Below are 19,612 nucleotides of genomic sequence, written 5' to 3' on the forward strand. Positions count from 1 at the left end.
ATCACTTCATATTTTAATTTTGTTTGACATTTGTGTGAAATATTGCCACGGGTCATAGAATGACCACAAAGGGGTCTGGTGAAGTCACATTGACCTTTGACCTTCAACCGCCAAAATCTAAAGTTTTCATTCTTGAGTTGAAGTGAACTTTTATGTGTCACATTCGATGAAATTCCCTCAAGGTTTTCTTGACATATCATAAAAGAGGAACATAGAGCCTCCAGCCACAGCTGCCGCCGGCCCGGGTGCAGTAAAATGACAAACGTTTACTTGTTCTAGTTTCTTCACTCTTCAGACTTTCAGCATTTCTCTGTTTTAAATGAGTTTTATTTGAATATCTTTAATGTTTGGTTGGTTGACATTTGATTGCAGTCTGGGGAACTGTCCAGTAAATCAATAAATCTAACTGAAAATGGGAGCTAGTTCCAGTCTTAGTTTTTAGATGCTACAAATCACGAGTGACTCAGGTGGTGGAGCACGTGGATATTAACAGTAAGTTTGGTTGTTTGGAAACAAACTTCTTCTCTGCACATGTCTGAGTGTACCTGAGCAAGTTGCTCCAAAAGACCTCTGTTTTATGTGTAAAGTCTAACTGAATTATTTTGGACATGAGTGTGATGTAAAACAAAAGACCCTAAAATATTGCATTAGATTGGCAATGATTTTAAAATGTTTCTTTGCTTTTAAGTAACTTCTTGTAGGCTGACAAGAGATAACGCACAATCCTGAGTAGCTTTAAATAGCTGGCAGTGCTCATATAGTGTTCAAAAGTTATGTATCCTAATCTGAAAGAGGATTGTTCCTTCTGAGCAGCTGGATGTTGCTGATGTTTCTTCACTGAAGAAGTAAAACAGTTTTCTAGTTATAGTTGCCAGTTACTTTCTGAATGCTGGAAACAACTTTACCCTGCTGCATGGATGCACTTTTCAATCCCAACAAAAACTCCGAAGCAGGTGATTTCACTTCAACGGCCTCTTAGGTGGAGAGGACAAATAATGCGACACAGGCCTTAAAACTGCAGGATAATACAAAGATCAGACCAATAAAACACACCGAATTATTTTGTCATTAATTTGTATTTGACTGATTAGTCTAATCAATCTTTCTTTTCCTGTTCTGATCTCCTTGCAACTGTGTTGTTGTTTTTTTTTTACTCACATTTAAAGACCAAACACGAGACCATACGGAGAGCTCCGTGACTCCCAACAAAAACAGACAATATGCCAACCTTACCCTGTTTATCAGTCACTCCAAAGTCGAGGAGGTGCCCCTCCAACATCGTAATCTGCCATTGGAGAAAACCTGTGTCAATCAAAGCTGTTAGTCGGTGTGGATCCGCATCAGCCATGCGCAATAAGAGCTACGTCAAGACAACCGGTGGCAAACCAGAAAAATCACACAGCAATTTCTGGTCAAAATAAAAACCACAGGAGAGCCGCATTTTAAATGAACTATTGACAGTGCTTTTCATGATGACGCTATCACAAGCGTGGCGTAATTAAGAAAGGTTTAGATACGTAAATCACATTTTGGTTCGGTGAAAATACGCGTCATCCTCGCTTCTACGCAAATCGTCGCCACAAAAAAAAAAAAAAAAAAGCGTCAGCAAACAGGAGCTTTAAGTCTGAAAATATATACCGGAAGTCGCGCCGGTTAACATTGTGAGCTTGACAATGGTCGCCGTCGTCATCATCTGTACACACGGCGGCCACAGGAGCTCCTGAATCGGCAGGGACGGGTCTCCCATCGCTATTCTCCCTCTGCGCGAAGAAAAGACTTGACAGACGGAGAGGAGAAAAACATCCGCGAATTTCCCCTTCTCTTCCCCCCCCCACGAAAGTCTCGCTGAAAACTCCGATGGATTAATCTGATTTTTCGCCGGTAAGTACGCTTCTGTTTTTTTGTTGTTTTTTTTTATTCCTCCTTCTGTTGAATTTCAATTGGTGCACCCGCCTTGTCCCCTATTTTGCGCTGCGAGATGAATTCATCACGAGAGAGAGAGACAGAGAGAAAGAGAGCAGGGGAGATGTTATTTTTGAGTCGGTGCAATCAAGCCAGCCGTTCGTCTGGTTTCTCTGCAGGTGTGGCTTTCCTCCCCCCCCCCCCCACCCCCCCCAATTAACGCCTAACTTTGTCTTTGGAAGTGTAAAAACTGAGCGGGAGCGCTGATGCTCCTGTAGATTGTGCATGATGTTTTGCAGTGCTGCGATTCTGGAGAGGGGGGCTCTTGTGTTGCAGCAGCAGCAGGGATGGATGCGCTGCAGAACAGAGCTGACCACTGAGGCCATGCACACACACACACACACACACACACACACACACATAATAAATACCAGGCCTGCAGACAACCTCACGTTGATCCACCTGTAAAACAACGGATCATATCCTTTAAAGTAATTTGCATTGGCAAGCTGTTAAATATCCAATTAAAGCTGTCTCGTCTGATGTGTCTGGACGTGCAGCCATCCATCTTGTAGGCAAACGTTGGAGATGACGAGCTCGGGATCTAACCTCGGTGTGCAATAAGTTCGGGAAATATGAACACGTTGGTTGACAAACGTTCACTCGGCACCCTGAAGCTCGGAGTATTCAGTGTGTTCCGTGAAGGACTGCACAATCGGTGTGCGTGATGTGTATCAAAAATGAATATAAGCGGTAGCATATTGTGGCTCGTGGACCATGTAACCTACATCTCCCCTCAGGCCTTCTATAGTTATCAGACATGTTGGCAAACAAGGAGCTACACGTGAAGGATATCGTCACTAAATATCCAGCAACATTGATTCGTCGAACCATGTTGATTTACTGGATATCGAGAAGGTGTTGGTGTGTCTTTATGTCAGACTTTTGAAGATGTTTGTGTCTCAAATGTGATGATTGGCTGGTTTTCTTTTTCCTAACATTATGGAAAAAGTTGTTTTTGACTGCTGGTCAGACATCAACTTGCTCTCTCTTGTGATAAGCATGTTCCATTTTTTTTTCTGATGTATTGTATCATTTAAAAAAAAAAATCATCTTGTTTAAGCTGTTAAGAAAATAATTGTTAGATTTAGCACTTTATTTTTTTATTATGGATTAGTTTGCTGATTGACTTATTGACTTAATTTGTTGTAAATATTACAGAAAAATATGAAAAACATCCAGCCCGGTTTCCCCGAACTCAGTTAATTGATTGATCTTCATGGAAATAGTTACATGAAGTAATGATGACCAATAATGGTCGTGTGGGTAGTTTGGTTCCTGCCTTATGTCCACATATCATTTCCTCGAGCCGGTCACTGAACTCCAGTCCTTGTCAACATATTTTTGTCTTATTATTTTGTGTCACCAACAGTCAAATATATTTAGTCTATAATGATATAAAACAGTGAAAAACAAAAAAAAATCCTCACATTGGACAATCTGTCATCAGAGAGTTTTGATATTTTTGCGTCAAAAGTTGTCTATTTTTTCTGGATCTCCCAGTTGGCAGCTGGCTCGCAGCTCTTCATACAGCTCTTGCACACTTCGTGGCTTGTGCCTTAGTTTGCACTTTCCATCAACTCACGTGTGATTTAGTTCAACTCAAAACCTTCCAACCTCCATCGCTGTGTAGACCCACCACATCATCATTATTTCCAGTGGATTCTTATGTTGACCGTTGCCCTCCACTGGCACAAGATTTGGAAAGAGTCATTTAAACCCCTCAGTTCAGACTGACAGGCAGACGCAAGGAGAATCTGCTCTTGTTTCTGGAAAAAAAAAACATTTGCTCCAATTTGCCCTTTTCTCCTGTTTGGAAAGTCTTCATTTACTATAGGCACAAATCTGGCTGACTGAATGGAGATTTACAATAGGCTCTGTGATTCAACAACATGACTCAACATACTCAACTGTGAACATTGTGGGACTAAAACACAGTTCGGCTTAAACCCAACACGTACATACTGTATGAAGCTCAGCTGTGGGTTTTTATAACTCGCTCTGTTCATTCAGCACGTGAAGAATGCTTTGAATGCTCCAACACTGCATTTTATTGTGCCCATAATCTTGTAGCAGAGTGAAATGTGGCCATTGTCTCGTTGTTGATACACTGAATGAACTCAGTTGTCAGACACAAGCAAATGTTGTAACTATTCAGAGAATGGCAGCCATAAGGAGGAGACTGTCAGCGTTGTACCACGTCCAGTTAGCATAGCGGTGGGTTTTCAGAGGCATTCAACTGGCACACAACTGAAAACGATCCTCTTTCTGGTCTTTGTTGAATGAACAGTAAGTTGAGTTTTGGAGTTGTATCAGGTCCCTGCGAGGGCGATGTCAGTGGGAGGAGTGTGGGATGTTTGACCTTGTTTTGTGCCATGTCAATGATCTGAGTGTAAAGGGACCCCACACTTCAAATTAAACAGGCTGCCTTGTTAAAAGCTGTGTTGAATTGCAAAGTGATCGTATTCTGGAGGGATGCGCAGGTTCACTGGGGTTAAATGACGAAGACATTCCGACATGTGATGACCAACTCGGCACAGTTTATGAATTTCAAATGCTCAAAGCCACATTTTTTTTTTTTTTTTCTAAGCTTAAGTTGTGCATCACTAGTACAAAACAGCAAAAATACCAGGTAAGCTTTTTTAGCATTTTGGTAGCGTGTTCCCATTTAGTTGATACAATTACTGAATCAGTTGATCAAACACTGCCTGTCCACCTGGCTCCATTTTCTGCTTCTCTTTTTTTATTTATAAAATTAAACTCAATGTTTTGCAGTTTGTGACTGAATTGTCAGATAAAACAAAGAACTTTATAATGACCAGTTTTTAAGAATTTCTTTGACATTTCATAAACAAAATGATTCATTGACCGATCTTGGAGAAATACATTAATCAAAAGATCGTAAAAAGGAGATAATTGTTTGTTGCAGCCCAAGTTTCTATTTTAGATCATTCAGTATTTCTGGTTGATCAATAACTTTAACAATCCATTATCAAATTATTTGTGCATTCATTTTCTGTCTTTTGATTCATTAATAATCAAATTGTTTCATCTGTATAGACAATATATTCTATTTGAGTGTGACACATCCAGTTATGTTTTTTTTTCTGTGTAACACGACATCAGAGTGCACATGTGTCTGTTTTCTCGGGCCTCACCGCCTGTCTCCTGTTTAATCCATCAGTTCCACCGTGTGACCCCGGCACGTCTGTCCTTTTAATTTACTATATTGATCACAGCTTTACTATAAATGACCCAGTATATCTCATTATGGCTCCCAGTGCTGTGAGCGTTATTATAGATGATTAACACTCGTGCCCGTACAGCATCAAAATAAAGGCTGTCATTTTGCTAGATTAGTTTCCAGCTGAGCCCTGTGGTTGTGACCTAATATAGCAGCCCTGACCCTGTCCTGTTACTGGGCGTTCGCATAATATTGACGACTTCATCGCGCTTCATTCTGCTTTCGATGTGAAAGCATCCCACTGTGGTGTTGGCGAAGAGTACTCAACAGATCAAAATGAGGAGTTTTAATATGATAGCCCTGACTGTCTGTGTTTTTGTGTGCGAGTCAAGTCCTCCCACTCCTCATCATCTCTGCCTTTAACTCTTACAATACTTTGCATAGTCATACGATCCTGTCCCCATAGGATCTCCTTCATCACGCCGCTGTGGTCCTCTCCGAGGCAGGCTTTTCATTTGGGTCTGAAAATAGCGTGATGATTGTTCTTGCCCAGACTAAGGTGGTCATGCGATACCCAGGCTGCGCCGCAGAAAGGAACAAGCCCTGAGGCTGCGATGCCATCATCTGCTTTTTTATTTTTTGTATTTATTTGTAATTTTTGTTTTTGGGGGGAGGAGTTATGCCGCGGGTCAGGCACCGAGCCGGCCAGCATGTGTCTGTGAGCCTCTCTGATGTGGTGAAATGCAGGGAGAGCACCAACCTAAAATCATTACATTGCGGGGGGGCGGGGGGGGGGGGATTGTCTTGACATTTTCATATGATACATAGTGTTGACTCATGCATGTAATTGAATAACAGAACAGTCGTCTCTTGCATCTGAAAGCTTGTTATGAACGCTTGTGAAACTCGTATTATGTTACTGTTAAAATGTGAAAAGCCTTCCTGCTGCTGAATCTGAATCTAAACGACTGTTTATCTCCTTCAAGGAAAGCTTTGCTGTTGTCCAAAGAAGGTTTACAGCTGTCACCAAACAGGTTCTCACACACAACTCGCATTACAAAATGAACAGTGCATGTGTAAACATGTGTATGTAAACAATACAAATGGACCAGATTCTGTGGCGCAGAAGTATGTTAAAGCTAGTCGCGCCTGGCCTTTTTACTAGAAGAGCAAGAAGATTTTCATAATCCCCACAGGCAGCACAACGACATGAGATTTCCCCTCATTTACTCTGATCCCTCCAGGAGTGGAGGCAGAGCTATTTCAATCATTGCAGTTAAAAGTCAAATCCACCAGAAAACAGACTACCTGTTTTATTGAAGTCAGTTCATATTTTCAGGCATTTGCCGTTCTCCACCAAAGCAGTCAAAGACTTTAAAATGCTACTAAGCTTGTGTTCATCAAGTAGCCGGAGGATGGACTGGCCATCTCTGGTCTCTGATGTTTTGTTTCAACTTGCAAATGCATGTAGTTTTGTTTTGGGCAAATGTCACCACTTGTAGAAATATTCCTATATTTCTGGAAAATAATGCAGTCTGCTGTGTGTTGTAGGGCTGCAGCTAATAAATTCCCTCATTGATTCACAACAGTAGATGTTTTATCAACTGTGTAAACGTGACTATAATATATATACTGTACATTACAATATTCCAGAGCCCCTGTCTTTAAATTATTCGGTTTGTCCAACCAAGAGAGGAAAAACAGTAAATCCTAATGTTTTAGAAGTTGAAAATTTGCACGTTTCTACCGCAAATATTACTTTATCATTAATCAAAATTGTTATGCAGCCTATTAACCATTTTTTTAAAGGATTTTTCCTTTAAATAAATCTGCTGTTTAGAGAGGGGTTCTGTAAATACCAGAAGATTGAACGATGTAAATATAAATGTCCGAGAAGATTATTTGATATCTGAAGGATTACCGGAGCAGCAGCGGTCCTCCTCCTTCTCGTATTTCTGTCTGTGGTCGGAGCTTAACGCCGGGCTTGTTTCATCTTTGGGGTATTTTATTGGCAGTAATGAATCACAAAGATCTGTTTCTCTCTGCAGTGGCTCCACTTCTTCTGTTGGTCGAGCCGAGCGGCGCAAACACTGTATAGCCTGGAGGAAATTAAATCCTATATGAAGGAGGTGAATTCTGTGTTTGGTAGTCAGTTCAGATTCCCAGAATGCCACCTGGTATTTTTGGTTTACAGGTAACATAGCAGTGATTTGTACTTGTCATCTGCTTCACAAAGTAGTTATTTCCTCTTATTGCAGCCTGTTGACAGAGAAGACAGCCACGGGTTTAAAAGACAACACCGTAGTGGTGGAAAAGTCAAAATACTCAGTGGTTTTGAGGAACTTGTACTTGACTTGCATCCAGTTTGTGTCACTTATAGTCCTCTACATTTACAAAGGAACTGTGTACGCTACTTTTGCACCACTTCATTTAACTGGCAGCTGTATTTACTAGTTGTTGTTTTTTTCTTCTTTTGTTTCACATAAAAACATTTGATAAGCTCATGACATACAAAACATTTTTAAAGAGAGTCTAAAGAATGAATACGACTTGTGCTCGACCCCATTAATCATGTCCCCAGGTTTATCGTGTGGCCGTATTAGAGGAGGCGTGAGCTCAGGTTTATCAACATCTGGGCTGAACTACATCTAAAGTAGATGAGTTAGCTCCCCACTCACCAGCTCCAACAATAAAATGCTGCAGTATTACCAATCTAGCAATATCTAATAATGACAATACATAACAAGTAGGTGTTCAGGTATAAAAGTCTTGTATCGGTGTTGTTGCGCTTTCACAGTAAAATGTCTTCCACCATTTCGCCATAGACAAGATCAAGGGAGTTTTGCAGAAACTCAAAACTTAAAAACGGATGTTTAGTGATTAAAGAGAGCAGTTTAGAGGTGAAACTTGGACTGTCACACTGGATTAGTATCTGTTTTTCCTTGTCTGTGCTATTTGAAAGGGTCGGTTTTTTTTTTAACATTTTCAACTTCAGCATCATGTGACACTAGTGATTCTTGTCAGATAGGAACATTTCTATGTTCCATTTGTCTTGAACATGATGTGCTTTCAAATACGTTATTTTGTCCTCAGCTACATATAATGCTTAACTTTGCTTGTTGTAGTGCTTGCAGTGTTCAACAAGTGACACATCCGTTTGCACTTTTTTTTCATGTAGGCATTTGGGTGTCCTGCTAGTAAATGTAAAACAGGCCTGAATGACTTCGGTCATATATGGTGTTGCTAAACTCCAGTCCTTTTAAAAGATGCTGATTCAGCTTATTTTGAGACGCAAAATATTGTGTGTTCATTAGAAAAGATTTCAAACACAAGACGTGATCATGCTCAGATATTTTAACTGGTTTGTGTTACTTCAGTAAAAGCTGTATTAAAGGACCATTACATTTTCCTGTTTTTCCATCTCAGTGGTAAAACTATTTTTGATATGATCCTTACAGAAATTAGGCAAAACGTGTTCGTCGACAAACTGTTGTTGTTGATTACTGAGTCTTTAGCAGCGATCAAGAGCGGTGTGATCGTTTTTTTTTTTTTTATCCTCCGTCTGCTGCAGCTCTGTCATTTGCCCCGAGCACCACCCCTTCTCCATCCACAGACACTGTAAACAAGTATGTTTCCAATTAGCCGTCTCTGAAGTCAGCTGGCTGCTAACGCTGATGAAAGACAACTCTGCTGTCAGCGACCTCTTCCTTCGCCGTGTTGAACCGGCTTCATGAACTTCCAGGACTTAAAGTGTGGGTGGCACGGAGAGCCGAGGTTTCATTAGTTTAACTGGGTCTATAAAGATGGTAAGGCTATTTTTAATTGACAAAGCAGATTGCCGCACTCATTGCAGAAACTAGTTTAGCTTTGCTTTAGTAGAGCCAAGGAGCGGTTCTTTGTTAAGGGTCTCTTTGTGCATTTTAACTCTGTGCTATTATTATAGCTCTGTGTGTGTGTGTGTGTATGTGTGTGTGTGTGTGTGTGTGTGTGTGTCTGTCTGTCTGTCTGTCTGTCTGTCTCTCCTAGTAAAGCAAACAAAAATAATGTGCAGGCCAACTTGTAAATCCAGTTGCTGGGTGTAAATTCTTCTCACAAGTGTGGTCATGCAACAAGATGCAAACCAGAATGAAATTCTTTTAAGTCAAATTAAACTGGATATTCTCAGTATAAAGTATTTCCCATCAACATTAACATGCGTGTGTATGTAGACAGTGATCACATTAGCCATGCAGCCCCGTCACATCATGTTCCTCTGTTTAATTAGCAATGGAGTTTAAAGCATCGTGTTTAATTTCAGCCTAATTGAAAGATCTTTCAGAAGGCTGTCTGTAACTCTCAGAGGAAACGCTGAAATAATGGAATATTGAATCATAATTTCCCCAATGGAGACGGCTTTTGAGCCATTATTTTACCTACATACTAATCTCATCTGTGTCTCCCTCTCCCCCCGCAGACAGTAGAGAATGGGCTGTGTCCAATGTAAGGATAAAGAAGCAGCAAAACTCACTGATGACCGGGAGACCAGCCTCTCGCACAACTCAGGCTTCCGCTATGGGTCAGACCCCACGCCTCAGCACTACCCGAGCTTCGGCGTCACCACCATTCCCAACTACAACAACTTCCACGGCGCCGCCACGCCGGGAGTGGCCGTGTTCGGTGGAGTCCACACGTCCTCGCAGTCTGGGACGCTTCGGTCTCGGGGAGGAACAGGTGAGGATGAAGACCTTCGCCTTCTGTGAGATGTGAAGATGTACCAGCGTCTTAAGAGTAATATTTTTATGACACAATGTGCTTGGGCTATAATTTAAAACTAAAATGCTGCACCAAAACTGATAAAGTTACATCATAGTTTTTGTACAATAGCAATATAACAATCTAAGAAACATTGTTTTGCTTTCGTGCCAAAGATAGAAGAGAATATTGATGCCACTCTCAGACATAAGAGTGCTCTCAGTCTTCTCATCTAACCCGCTGCATAAAAGTGAATACGTGTATTTTACAAAAGGCAAACTCTACATTTAAAACAGGGTGACACTGTAAGGGTAATATTCTGAAAAAGAAAAACAGTCAAATTAAAAACAGAGCAATGAAAAGAGAAATAAAATGTTAGTCTAAGTTGTAAATCTGTGAGTCTCTGAAGTCCACTCACTGTCTGGCTGTATACAGTTTTTATTGGCTGGACCAGTTCCACCTTACAGGAAACTGGTTTAAGTTAAGTCTATCAAGGTTTAGATTGTCAGGTTTTTTGCCTCTATTTACCAAGTACATTTTTGTCTTCTTTTGTGTGCACAGATATTGTGTTGCTGTGATAAATATATCTTTCTGCAATATATATATGTCCACAGTCTGAGAGTTAATGACCTAAATAATGTCTCTTTGACAACAGAAAGACCAAACACGGTGCTGAATAGTGGAGAAGGGCTTCCAATGTGGACCGACGTGCTTTACAGTCTCTCACTTAAGTTTTAAAGTGTTTAATGTGCGATTCATAAATTAGCAGCATCTCTTGCTTTAATGTCAACTAAACTGGGTCTTATTTTTTGAAGGTACATCCAAGCACAAATAAAAGCTACATCTATGAAGTCAACTCCTCCAGCGTGTAGGAATAAGACATTACTCAAGGAGGGCATCGCAAAGGAACATGCAGGTCTAAGATTGTAAAGGAGGGACTTAAAGAAAAACAATCAGTCAAAGAAAAGTCAACGAGGACAGAAGAAGAGCAGAAACCTCATCTGACCTCACTGTGAACACTTCTACATTTCTGACTTGAATACAGTGTGCAGTTTTGGTTCGACACAAGACTCGGAGGTCATTGCTTTGACAGGCAGGGTCTTGTTGCAGCAGTGCCGCTCTGACTGTCCAGGGAGGATTCCGATCAAATCAGAAAATGAAATAATTTTACAGTGTCGGGCTCATTAAGAGATACGGGGACTCCAGGGCCATTCATCATCAAATCAGGAACAAAATGATCTGCCTCTTTCATTTTGACCTCAACGGTAACTCTTCATTTTCAGAGGATTCTAGGGAAGTCATTTTAGATTTTTCTTTGCCAAACAAGGGATTTTTTTTGTTCGCGTGTTAAACCTGAAATAATGTATCTTTTTATCTTTCTGATTTATTGCTTTGTTGGGCTGAAAGGAAACCAGAGTCCGTTGCTAATTTTCTGTGGATTTGTTAATATAAGTGACTCTGCTCATTACACGTAGTCATTTGATGCATTGTTGGTTGCTTAATATGAGGGTGGGGTAAAGCGCCCAGAAGTTCAGGACCACCACCTTCATGATGTCAAAGACAGAAGTTATAAAATATAATAAATTATCATAACGTTTTAAAATCTATTTTAATCATGTTCCTTGTATATTACATTTTTGAAAAGTGAGATAGACAAATGTGTGAGAACCACGATTCCCTTAAAGTGATATCAGCTAGTGATATGTTTGGTAAAATAGAGTAGATGATGCCTTGTCAATGAATCTGTGAAAGTTATAAAATAAGCCATTAAAGATCAGGAATATTTCACTGCTCAAGTTGTATACAATTTTTTAAAATAAAGCAGCAGATGGGATGTAAAAATAAAGACGGCAGAAATTGTTACGGCCGTTACATAACAGGCAGCCCATGTAAAAAAAAAAACGCAATGAAAAACCCAACATAATACTTAATCCATACGATTCACCTCCACTAACTCCAACCTCTATATGTAACGTCTTGTCTTCCTGCAGGGGTGACTCTGTTTGTGGCTCTTTATGACTACGAGGCCAGAACCGAGGATGACCTCAGCTTCAGAAAGGGGGAGAGGTTCCAGATCCTCAACAGCACGTAAGTGTTGAAACATCTGCATGACAGCATTAAGAGGGAGGCGGTCGCGTTTTACGCCTGTTTCTCGTCTTGTCGTTAATCCCCGAATGCTGCATCTGGCATGAAATGTCGTTTCATAGGCGCAAAGCAGAGAGAACCGGTCTGTCTCACCTATCCCACCTGCTTTCTGAAGCCGACAGATTTATCGTACGTTTAAATGCTAGCTGTCTGTCTGTTTGTATCACGGAGAGGTATTTATTCATTCGGTTAGGGTTACCAAACAGTGACAGGATTTTCTGCTTTCGCTCACATGATCCTTGGATTTTAAAACTACAATGAATTTGCAGCTGTTTTGTGTATTTTTTCCGTTTTGTCAGTTTTGAGGCATATTTGTGAAAACAGAGCTATGAGTGGGTGTTTCCCATGGCAACAGCTGATTGGCATCTGAAAGCTGGTGTTATGTCAAATAAGTGTTTTCCCCTTAACTAAATCTGAATCAATAGTTTACCCTTTTCTCAACCGGTTATCCTGCTACGTCCGACCATAACGACATCTTCACCTACCGAACTCATAGCAACATGTGGCTCGTCCTAAAACGTACTACTGACAGCCGCAACCATGTCAAACCCTTAGTTATACATCTGTGTTTGGAGTTGAAGTCATTCTCACAGTCCACTCGTACAGATATTGTCGCAGTCAAATTACAGTGCCAGCTAATTCATTTCCAAATAAATGAACATAAATTAATTTTAGAATTTCAATTTCAGTTTATCTTTAAAGTGATTATTCACAGACACTTCTGTACACCAGAAAACTCCTTTTGGATTTTTCTTGCCACCTTGGTTCCTGGGAGGCGAGGCAGCCAGTAAATCTGCGCAACTACATTTTTTATACGTGCGTGTCTGCATAATGTGAAAATGTTGATTTATCTCTCTGTTTATACCGACATGCATCTTCCATCCACCCTCTGTGGTCCTCTGTTCAGTGAGGGAGACTGGTGGGAGGCTCGTTCTCTCACGACAGGTGGAACTGGTTACATTCCCAGCAATTACGTAGCTCCCGTGGACTCCATCCAAGCTGAAGAGTGAGTAAAACTTTTTTACGAGCACGCACCCTCACATATAGCCTCGGTGGCACGGCGGCTTCATCAGCAGAGAGCAATCATAAATATTTCAGCGAGAAGTCATCTCACTGCTGTTTTTTTTTTTGGGGGATAAATGTGACACAGAGACATGCGCCATATGAAGAGAATAACTGAAAAACATTTAGAACAAATATCTCACTTCATAGTTTGATTCTTTTTTTTTTTTTTTTCTGCAGCTGGTATTTTGGTAAATTAGGTCGAAAGGATGCAGAGAGGCAACTGCTCTCCAACGGCAACGCCAGAGGCACTTTCCTCATCCGTGAGAGCGAAACGACCAAAGGTATTGGACTGACACACCAACATGTTAAACTGTAGGAAAACAGACAGATGTGTTAGTGAATTAATAAATATTTAGTGACACTTGAATGCACAAGAATAAGCTGATTATTTCTCGATAACCTTGCAACATGGCAACTTTAAAAAATGTTCAATTAAACTATGCGGTTGCTTTACATTCATCGCCCTAGATCTTTTGCTCAATGTACTGTATAAATATTGACATAAACATGATATCACACACTCACACATGCTCCATCGTCTCTCATCTGTCAGAGTTGTTCTTTATCCGTGTGTTGTCTCGGTTCCAGGGGCCTACTCTCTCTCCATACAGGACTGGGATGACATCAAGGGAGATCATGTCAAACACTATAAGATTCGCAAACTGGACAGTGGAGGCTACTACATCACCACCAGGGCCCAGTTTGAGACGCTCCAGCAGCTCGTTCAGCACTACTCTGGTGAGACCCTGCTGCATTACGTGCACAAAAACATCTACAAGTGACAGATCTGTTTTTATTTTCCTCTTTCAGATCATTTCAGTACATTTCTCGTATGAATTCAAATAGTAATTGCATGGTTAATCCAGCCAGGGCTGCGGGGCTGTGCTGCCGACTGATCGTGCCGTGCCACAAAGGCATGCCTCGTCTGACTGACCTGTCCGTCAAAACCAAAGATGTGTGGGAGATCCCGCGGGAGTCGCTACAGCTTATTAAACGCCTCGGCAACGGACAGTTTGGAGAAGTCTGGATGGGTGTGTATATTTTGGCACAAATGAAGAACTGGACTTCATGCCCAACAGCTGTATGCGATAGATTTAAGTGATATTTATGTTCATGACTGTTTTCACTGGAACAAGATTTTTGAACTACCTACAATTTTTTTTTGTGGCTTCAAAATTTAAATGGGTCTTTAGCTTTGTTAAAAATCTTTCTATGTGCGGTTTCTGTAGCACAGCTTATCTAATCTTTGTGCAGACACCTGCTGTTTTTACTCTAAAATATGAATCATTAACATCAGTAGATAAACCCTCTAACAACTTTCCTTTTTTTTTTTTTCCGTCAGGCACGTGGAACGGCACCACCAAAGTGGCGGTGAAAACGCTGAAGCCCGGCACCATGTCACCCGAGTCCTTCCTGGAGGAAGCTCAGATCATGAAGAAGCTCCGACACGATAAGCTGGTGCAGCTCTACGCTGTGGTGTCTGAAGAACCCATCTATATCGTCACAGAGTACATGAGCAAAGGTAGATGCCGTTTTAAACTGATAGCTGAAAGGACACTATTAATATTACATACATGCATCTTCACACACACCTACACAATGTTTCATAATTGATACACCTACATGGATGACACAGTATGTGTCCTACTTCATAGCGTGGTGCTCAGTCCGACTGTCTTGTCCACACATTGTAGCATTTTTATTTATTGCAGTAGTGTTGGAAGGGAGTGATTTTAATTAGAAAAACAGAGACCTTCAGTTACCACTGCAACAACTACCAAATAAATGTCCAAGCCAAGTGTAACATGTGTGGCAGAAATCCCAGATTTGATTCAACATGAGCTAAAATGTGTTGCTTCAGTTTTTCTCAACTCTTGAGTTCAGATCTGGCAGCTCGACAGGATGCAAGAAGGCAGATTCTAACTCGTTTTATCTGTCTTTTTAGGGAGTCTGCTTGATTTCCTGAAGGATGGAGAAGGGCGAGGCCTCAAATTGCCAAACCTGGTGGACATGGCAGCTCAGGTGCGCTGCTAAAAATCTGGTGGATTTGTTACTAGAGAATTTTGAAAAATATGTTTTTTTTTTGATAAGAGCTTAAGGCACTTTCATCATCCCCAACCGTTACAAATTTTTACATTTTAGCTCAGCGTTCCTCATTTCCAGCCATTTTCATCTTGATGTTACGCCAGCGTTGACAGTTTCACTTGGCAAATTCTCACTTAAGCAGACCAAAACGGCAGAATTTAAAAAGTTTGAACTTAAGTGCACAAACTGCATGAAGTAAACTATTGTTTACTCGGATAGCAGGTCTGTGATTGTTTACATCAAGACCAAATGACCAGCAGAGTATATCAAATTTGTGATTTGACTTTGTTCTTGTACCAATCAGTTGCTACGGTTTGTATTTTATTCTGAAACTGTGATTCACCCACTTCATTTTAGTTGATAAGTAATCATACCTTCCCAAATATGGCAAATCTGTTGCAGTCACACTTTTTATAGGCTGATTCAATTTTCTGTAAGCCGACGTAAAAATCTCACTTAGCACAGATTTAATGACCTTGAAACTGTTCAGTGATACGACGTTCAATGGACAAAAATAACTCTATGTCCCAGGTGGCAGCGGGCATGGCGTACATCGAGAGGATGAACTACATCCACAGAGACCTGCGTTCTGCCAACATCCTTGTCGGAGAAAGCCTGGTGTGCAAGATTGCTGACTTTGGTCTGGCTCGGCTCATTGAAGACAATGAATACACAGCAAGACAAGGTAGGCCTGCTGCATTGGTTTGCACCAGCTTTTCAAGAATCCGTCACCATGTTTTTCCACTGCTAATTCAAAGCCACCAATTTGCTGCATCTGGTTGTACCATTGAAACAGAGGAAACATTTCGTTTGCTTGCATAAGCACTGTAATTGTGGTGGAAACATCTGTAGTGTGATCAGATTGAAAGCAACTAGCTTTGTGTTCCAAATAGGAAGTCATTGGAGCCTCACAAGCTGTAAAATACCTTAAGAGAATACCATTTGTAGAAGGCTAAATTATATATTAAACTGCCAGTTCTGGTAAATGGAGCTATTTCTTTATTGTATTTGTTTACAGAATAAATCTTCCAGTTCCAGTTCTTGCCTGAGAACGATCATGTTTTCAAGAAATCGAATTATTCTAATGCTAAAACTAACATAACTGATTTTTTTGTGTGTGTGTGTTTTGGTCGTTTTTTTCGGACTCATTTAAACAGTATTTTAATGAAGTGTCAAGTCAGACGTGTCGACTGTACGGCTTATTTCCTCTCTTACTCATGTTTTACCAAGCTAACAGGTAATGCGAGTTATTCCGGGTTTTGTAAATTTATTAGCAACAGATTTCGTTTTACATGAGACCGTTGGAATACTTGTTAGACTTGTGTACATATCTGTCGTCTGACTTTAAGATTTCTGTTGTATTTCCTGAGTCCCCATATTCTTTTTTCAAAGAAAAAAGATGCTGGATTGGCAGATGACTTATTCCATTTTGTCAATTCAATGTCACGTTTTACACAGACACACTTTTTTTTTTTCAGGATGGTAAATTAGCATTAATTTGAAATGAGTGAAAAACAGAAAAACGTGGGGGTTGGAGGATGGCAAAGAAGCAGCCAAATATATATTTCTACAAGAACGCAGCGCAGGATTTAAGACGGAAAGAAGTGTGCCCCGAACAAAGTCGCCGGTATACACGAAAATCAATCTGTCAGTGTGATTCTTTTAGGAAGGATGAGGAATAAGCGGTCACACCTTGAGTCACTCGCATGTTCTTCTCCCCTGAGTCAGACGTGAATTTCGCCAGGAGGATTTCCAGCCTCCGTTAGTCAACATGTTCAGTCGCACGCTTGTTAGCAATTTAAATGTTTACTTGTTCGACCCTGGGCCAAGTGCAAACCGAGACGGAGATAGATAATGGAAGTGTTCCAGTATTTCCCTGATGGGATGATATGATTTCCTTATTCCCCTGCACTAATGAAATCGCAGACAAAAGAAAAAGTCCGTGCATACTGACCTACTTACTCTTTTTTGGTTAAGGTTTATTTCTATCTGTATTTCTGCGGGAACTGCAACATTGAGAAAACAAAGACGTTCACAAAATTCTAAATCATCTGTCTGAATTTGTTTTAGGTGCGAAGTTTCCCATTAAGTGGACGGCTCCTGAGGCCGCGCTCTACGGAAAATTCACCATCAAGTCAGACGTGTGGTCATTTGGCATCCTGCTGACGGAGCTGGTGACCAAGGGCAGAGTGCCGTATCCAGGTGAGAGTGTGGAGCTTTGTGGATTATATAATCACTTCTCACTTCCAGTTGATTGCTCGTGTGTGATTAATGCTGCCTGTGTGAGTGTTTGAGTCTGATGAGAGACTTAAGTGTGCTAAAAAAAGAGCAGCATGTTGCATAATGTACATTACACCGTGCATTATGCAGAGAAATGTTCCCAGATGACTGTGAATATGCGAAATGTTCTTGTTTGTCTGCTGTTTCATATTTTATTTTGAGGTATTTAAATAAGTAAGCCACCCAGTGTCTAATGTTTTTCAATCATGCTCGAACTAAAAAGGTTTTAATGATACATTTTTACATTGGTTTTTGAAATAATAATAATAACAGCATTTTGTGATTTAGCAACATAAACTGATGTAGATGAGAAAAACCTTCAAAATTTTCACGATAACTATCAAATATGTCTCAATATTGTAATATTAACATGGAAAAAGATTAAAGATCCTGTTGCAGGAAAATGAAAAACAATAAAAACTATCCATGGTCACAGCAATTTTCTGTGATCACATAAACTTTATGAAGCAGTCAAAATTTGGAGCTATTGACAGCTATAAAAGAGGTGAATTTCTCCACTGTCGTCTCTCTAGGCATGAACAACCGTGAGGTGCTGGAGCAGGTGGAGCGAGGCTACCGCATGCCGTGCCCACAGGACTGCCCCTCGTCCCTGCACGAGCTGATGGTGCAGTGCTGGAAGAAAGACCCGGAGGAGAGGCCCACCTTCGAGTACCTGCAAGCCTTTTTGGAGGACTACTTCACTGCCACTGAGCCTCAGTACCAGCCAGGGGATAATCTCTGAGCACCGCCGCCCTCATCTCGTGTCATTTCACTGGCTCTCCACCAGAGGGAGCCAGACTCCACATATTCCCTCTCATCCTGTGGCTCCAACGATCCTAAAAGCTCATTGACTTGACTTTGTGACTTCTAAGCTTCATACGAACGGGACGGAGGCAAACAGACTATCAAATCAAAGGATGATTTTTGAAGGTGGGAGGAGGTAAAAATGACTGCCGTGGAGGAACGACATGAGTTGTGTTGTGTAACTTGTACGTAGTGTAAATATAAATTGCTTGTTTACTTATCTTTTTTTGTTTGTTTCATTTTATATTGCTTTTGATAATTTGGGAACGTGTGGATTTTTTTTAATCCAAAGTTAAAGTTGTCTTCGATTTACGGCTCGTAGAGAAATGTGTGAGGCTCACGGTTGGCTTCAAATCTTGACATAATAATTGTTGGAATGGTAAATAATTAGACATCGTGGAACGAAGTATCACCGAAATTTTTCTTGGAGTCCACCGACCTTTTTTTACCAGGTTAATATAACGATACTTCTCTCCTCTTCTCAAGGAACTTAGATGTACTATAACACCTTTTCTTGCCTTTTCATGTTTAGTAATATTCTTATAATGTAAGGGAATGCCTTCATGCTTTATACACACTAACTTAGTGCATCATGGACTCTTCCACCTGAACCCAAACTTGTATGGCATCTGCACAGATATTAAGTGCATTCATTGCATTTCAGCTTCAGCCAATGATTTTTAGATCGGCTTAAAGTAACTTTTAGTTGAGTGTTATGTAGTTGAAAAGAGGACCTGACCTCCTCTCCAACTGCAGCCATAGTTCAGCTGACTGCTTAGTGTACTGACGATATTTTAAAATGTATGTTGCATTAATCTATGGCAGCAGGCTGTATAAGAATCCTCAGTCTTTTTGCTTCAGCAGCCAAACAAGCAAGCAAACAAACAAACTGCCACTTACATGATGAGAATGAAGGACGTGTATCCGTGTTTGTCCCTCCATAATATGTATTTGGAAATAACATGTCGTTTACGAGACCAAATATCTTTAATTTCTTCTCGTTATTTTTCTCAACATTTCGGTCAGTCTCGCATGTCGTTGAGATCACATGGATACATGATTGTTTCCAGGGAAGGCTGCAGCAACATTTTATCATCCTCCTGCATCGAACTTTTCTTTCTATGGGTGAGAAGGTTTATTCCAGGACAGCGCATCCTTCCTCCGTACAGTCTGTTCATTTCAACGGGTGGAAAAGTGAGCGAAAGCTTTGATTTTGTGTCCCTTTTTTTTTTTTTACCCTAATTTAGTAGACATACAGAAAGTTTTTTGGGTCTCTGCATTATTTATTGTCTGTCTGTTACTCGTACACAGCTGGTTTTGAAATAAACAATCTTGCCAATATCATCCCACTATTTA

General features: G+C 40.6%; 1 protein-coding gene across 1 annotated transcript; it reads left to right on the top strand.

Annotated features, from left to right (window-relative positions):
- The first annotated feature begins 1,677 nt into the window (after positions 1 to 1,677).
- Positions 1,678 to 19,608, top strand: fyna (FYN proto-oncogene, Src family tyrosine kinase a). Its single transcript, XM_069152552.1, has 12 exons — positions 1,678 to 1,881; positions 9,600 to 9,856; positions 11,869 to 11,965; positions 12,930 to 13,028; positions 13,265 to 13,368; positions 13,676 to 13,825; positions 13,954 to 14,118; positions 14,430 to 14,609; positions 15,033 to 15,109; positions 15,704 to 15,857; positions 17,243 to 17,374; positions 17,986 to 19,608. The coding sequence occupies exons 2-12, from the start codon at positions 9,610 to 9,612 to the stop codon at positions 18,192 to 18,194; spliced, it is 1,614 nt and encodes a 537-aa protein (XP_069008653.1). The 5' UTR covers positions 1,678 to 1,881; positions 9,600 to 9,609; the 3' UTR covers positions 18,195 to 19,608.
- The last annotated feature ends 4 nt before the right edge of the window (positions 19,609 to 19,612 follow it).

The sequence above is a fragment of the Embiotoca jacksoni genome, unplaced genomic scaffold, assembly GCF_022577435.1.
Source record: "Embiotoca jacksoni isolate LCO1_2020_lvr unplaced genomic scaffold, fEmbJac1.0.p SCAF_18, whole genome shotgun sequence".
NCBI lineage: Eukaryota > Metazoa > Chordata > Actinopteri > Embiotocidae > Embiotoca > Embiotoca jacksoni.

Excerpts from the sequence above, each read along its gene's own strand:
- fyna (XM_069152552.1), top strand. The coding sequence starts at position 9,610 with ATGGGCTGTGTCCAATGTAAGGATAAAGAAGCAGCAAAACTCACTGAT. Across the intron at positions 13,369-13,675 it reads TGAGAGCGAAACGACCAAAG|GGGCCTACTCTCTCTCCATA; the intron begins GTATTGGACTGA and ends TCTCGGTTCCAG. Across the intron at positions 14,610-15,032 it reads CACAGAGTACATGAGCAAAG|GGAGTCTGCTTGATTTCCTG; the intron begins GTAGATGCCGTT and ends CTGTCTTTTTAG.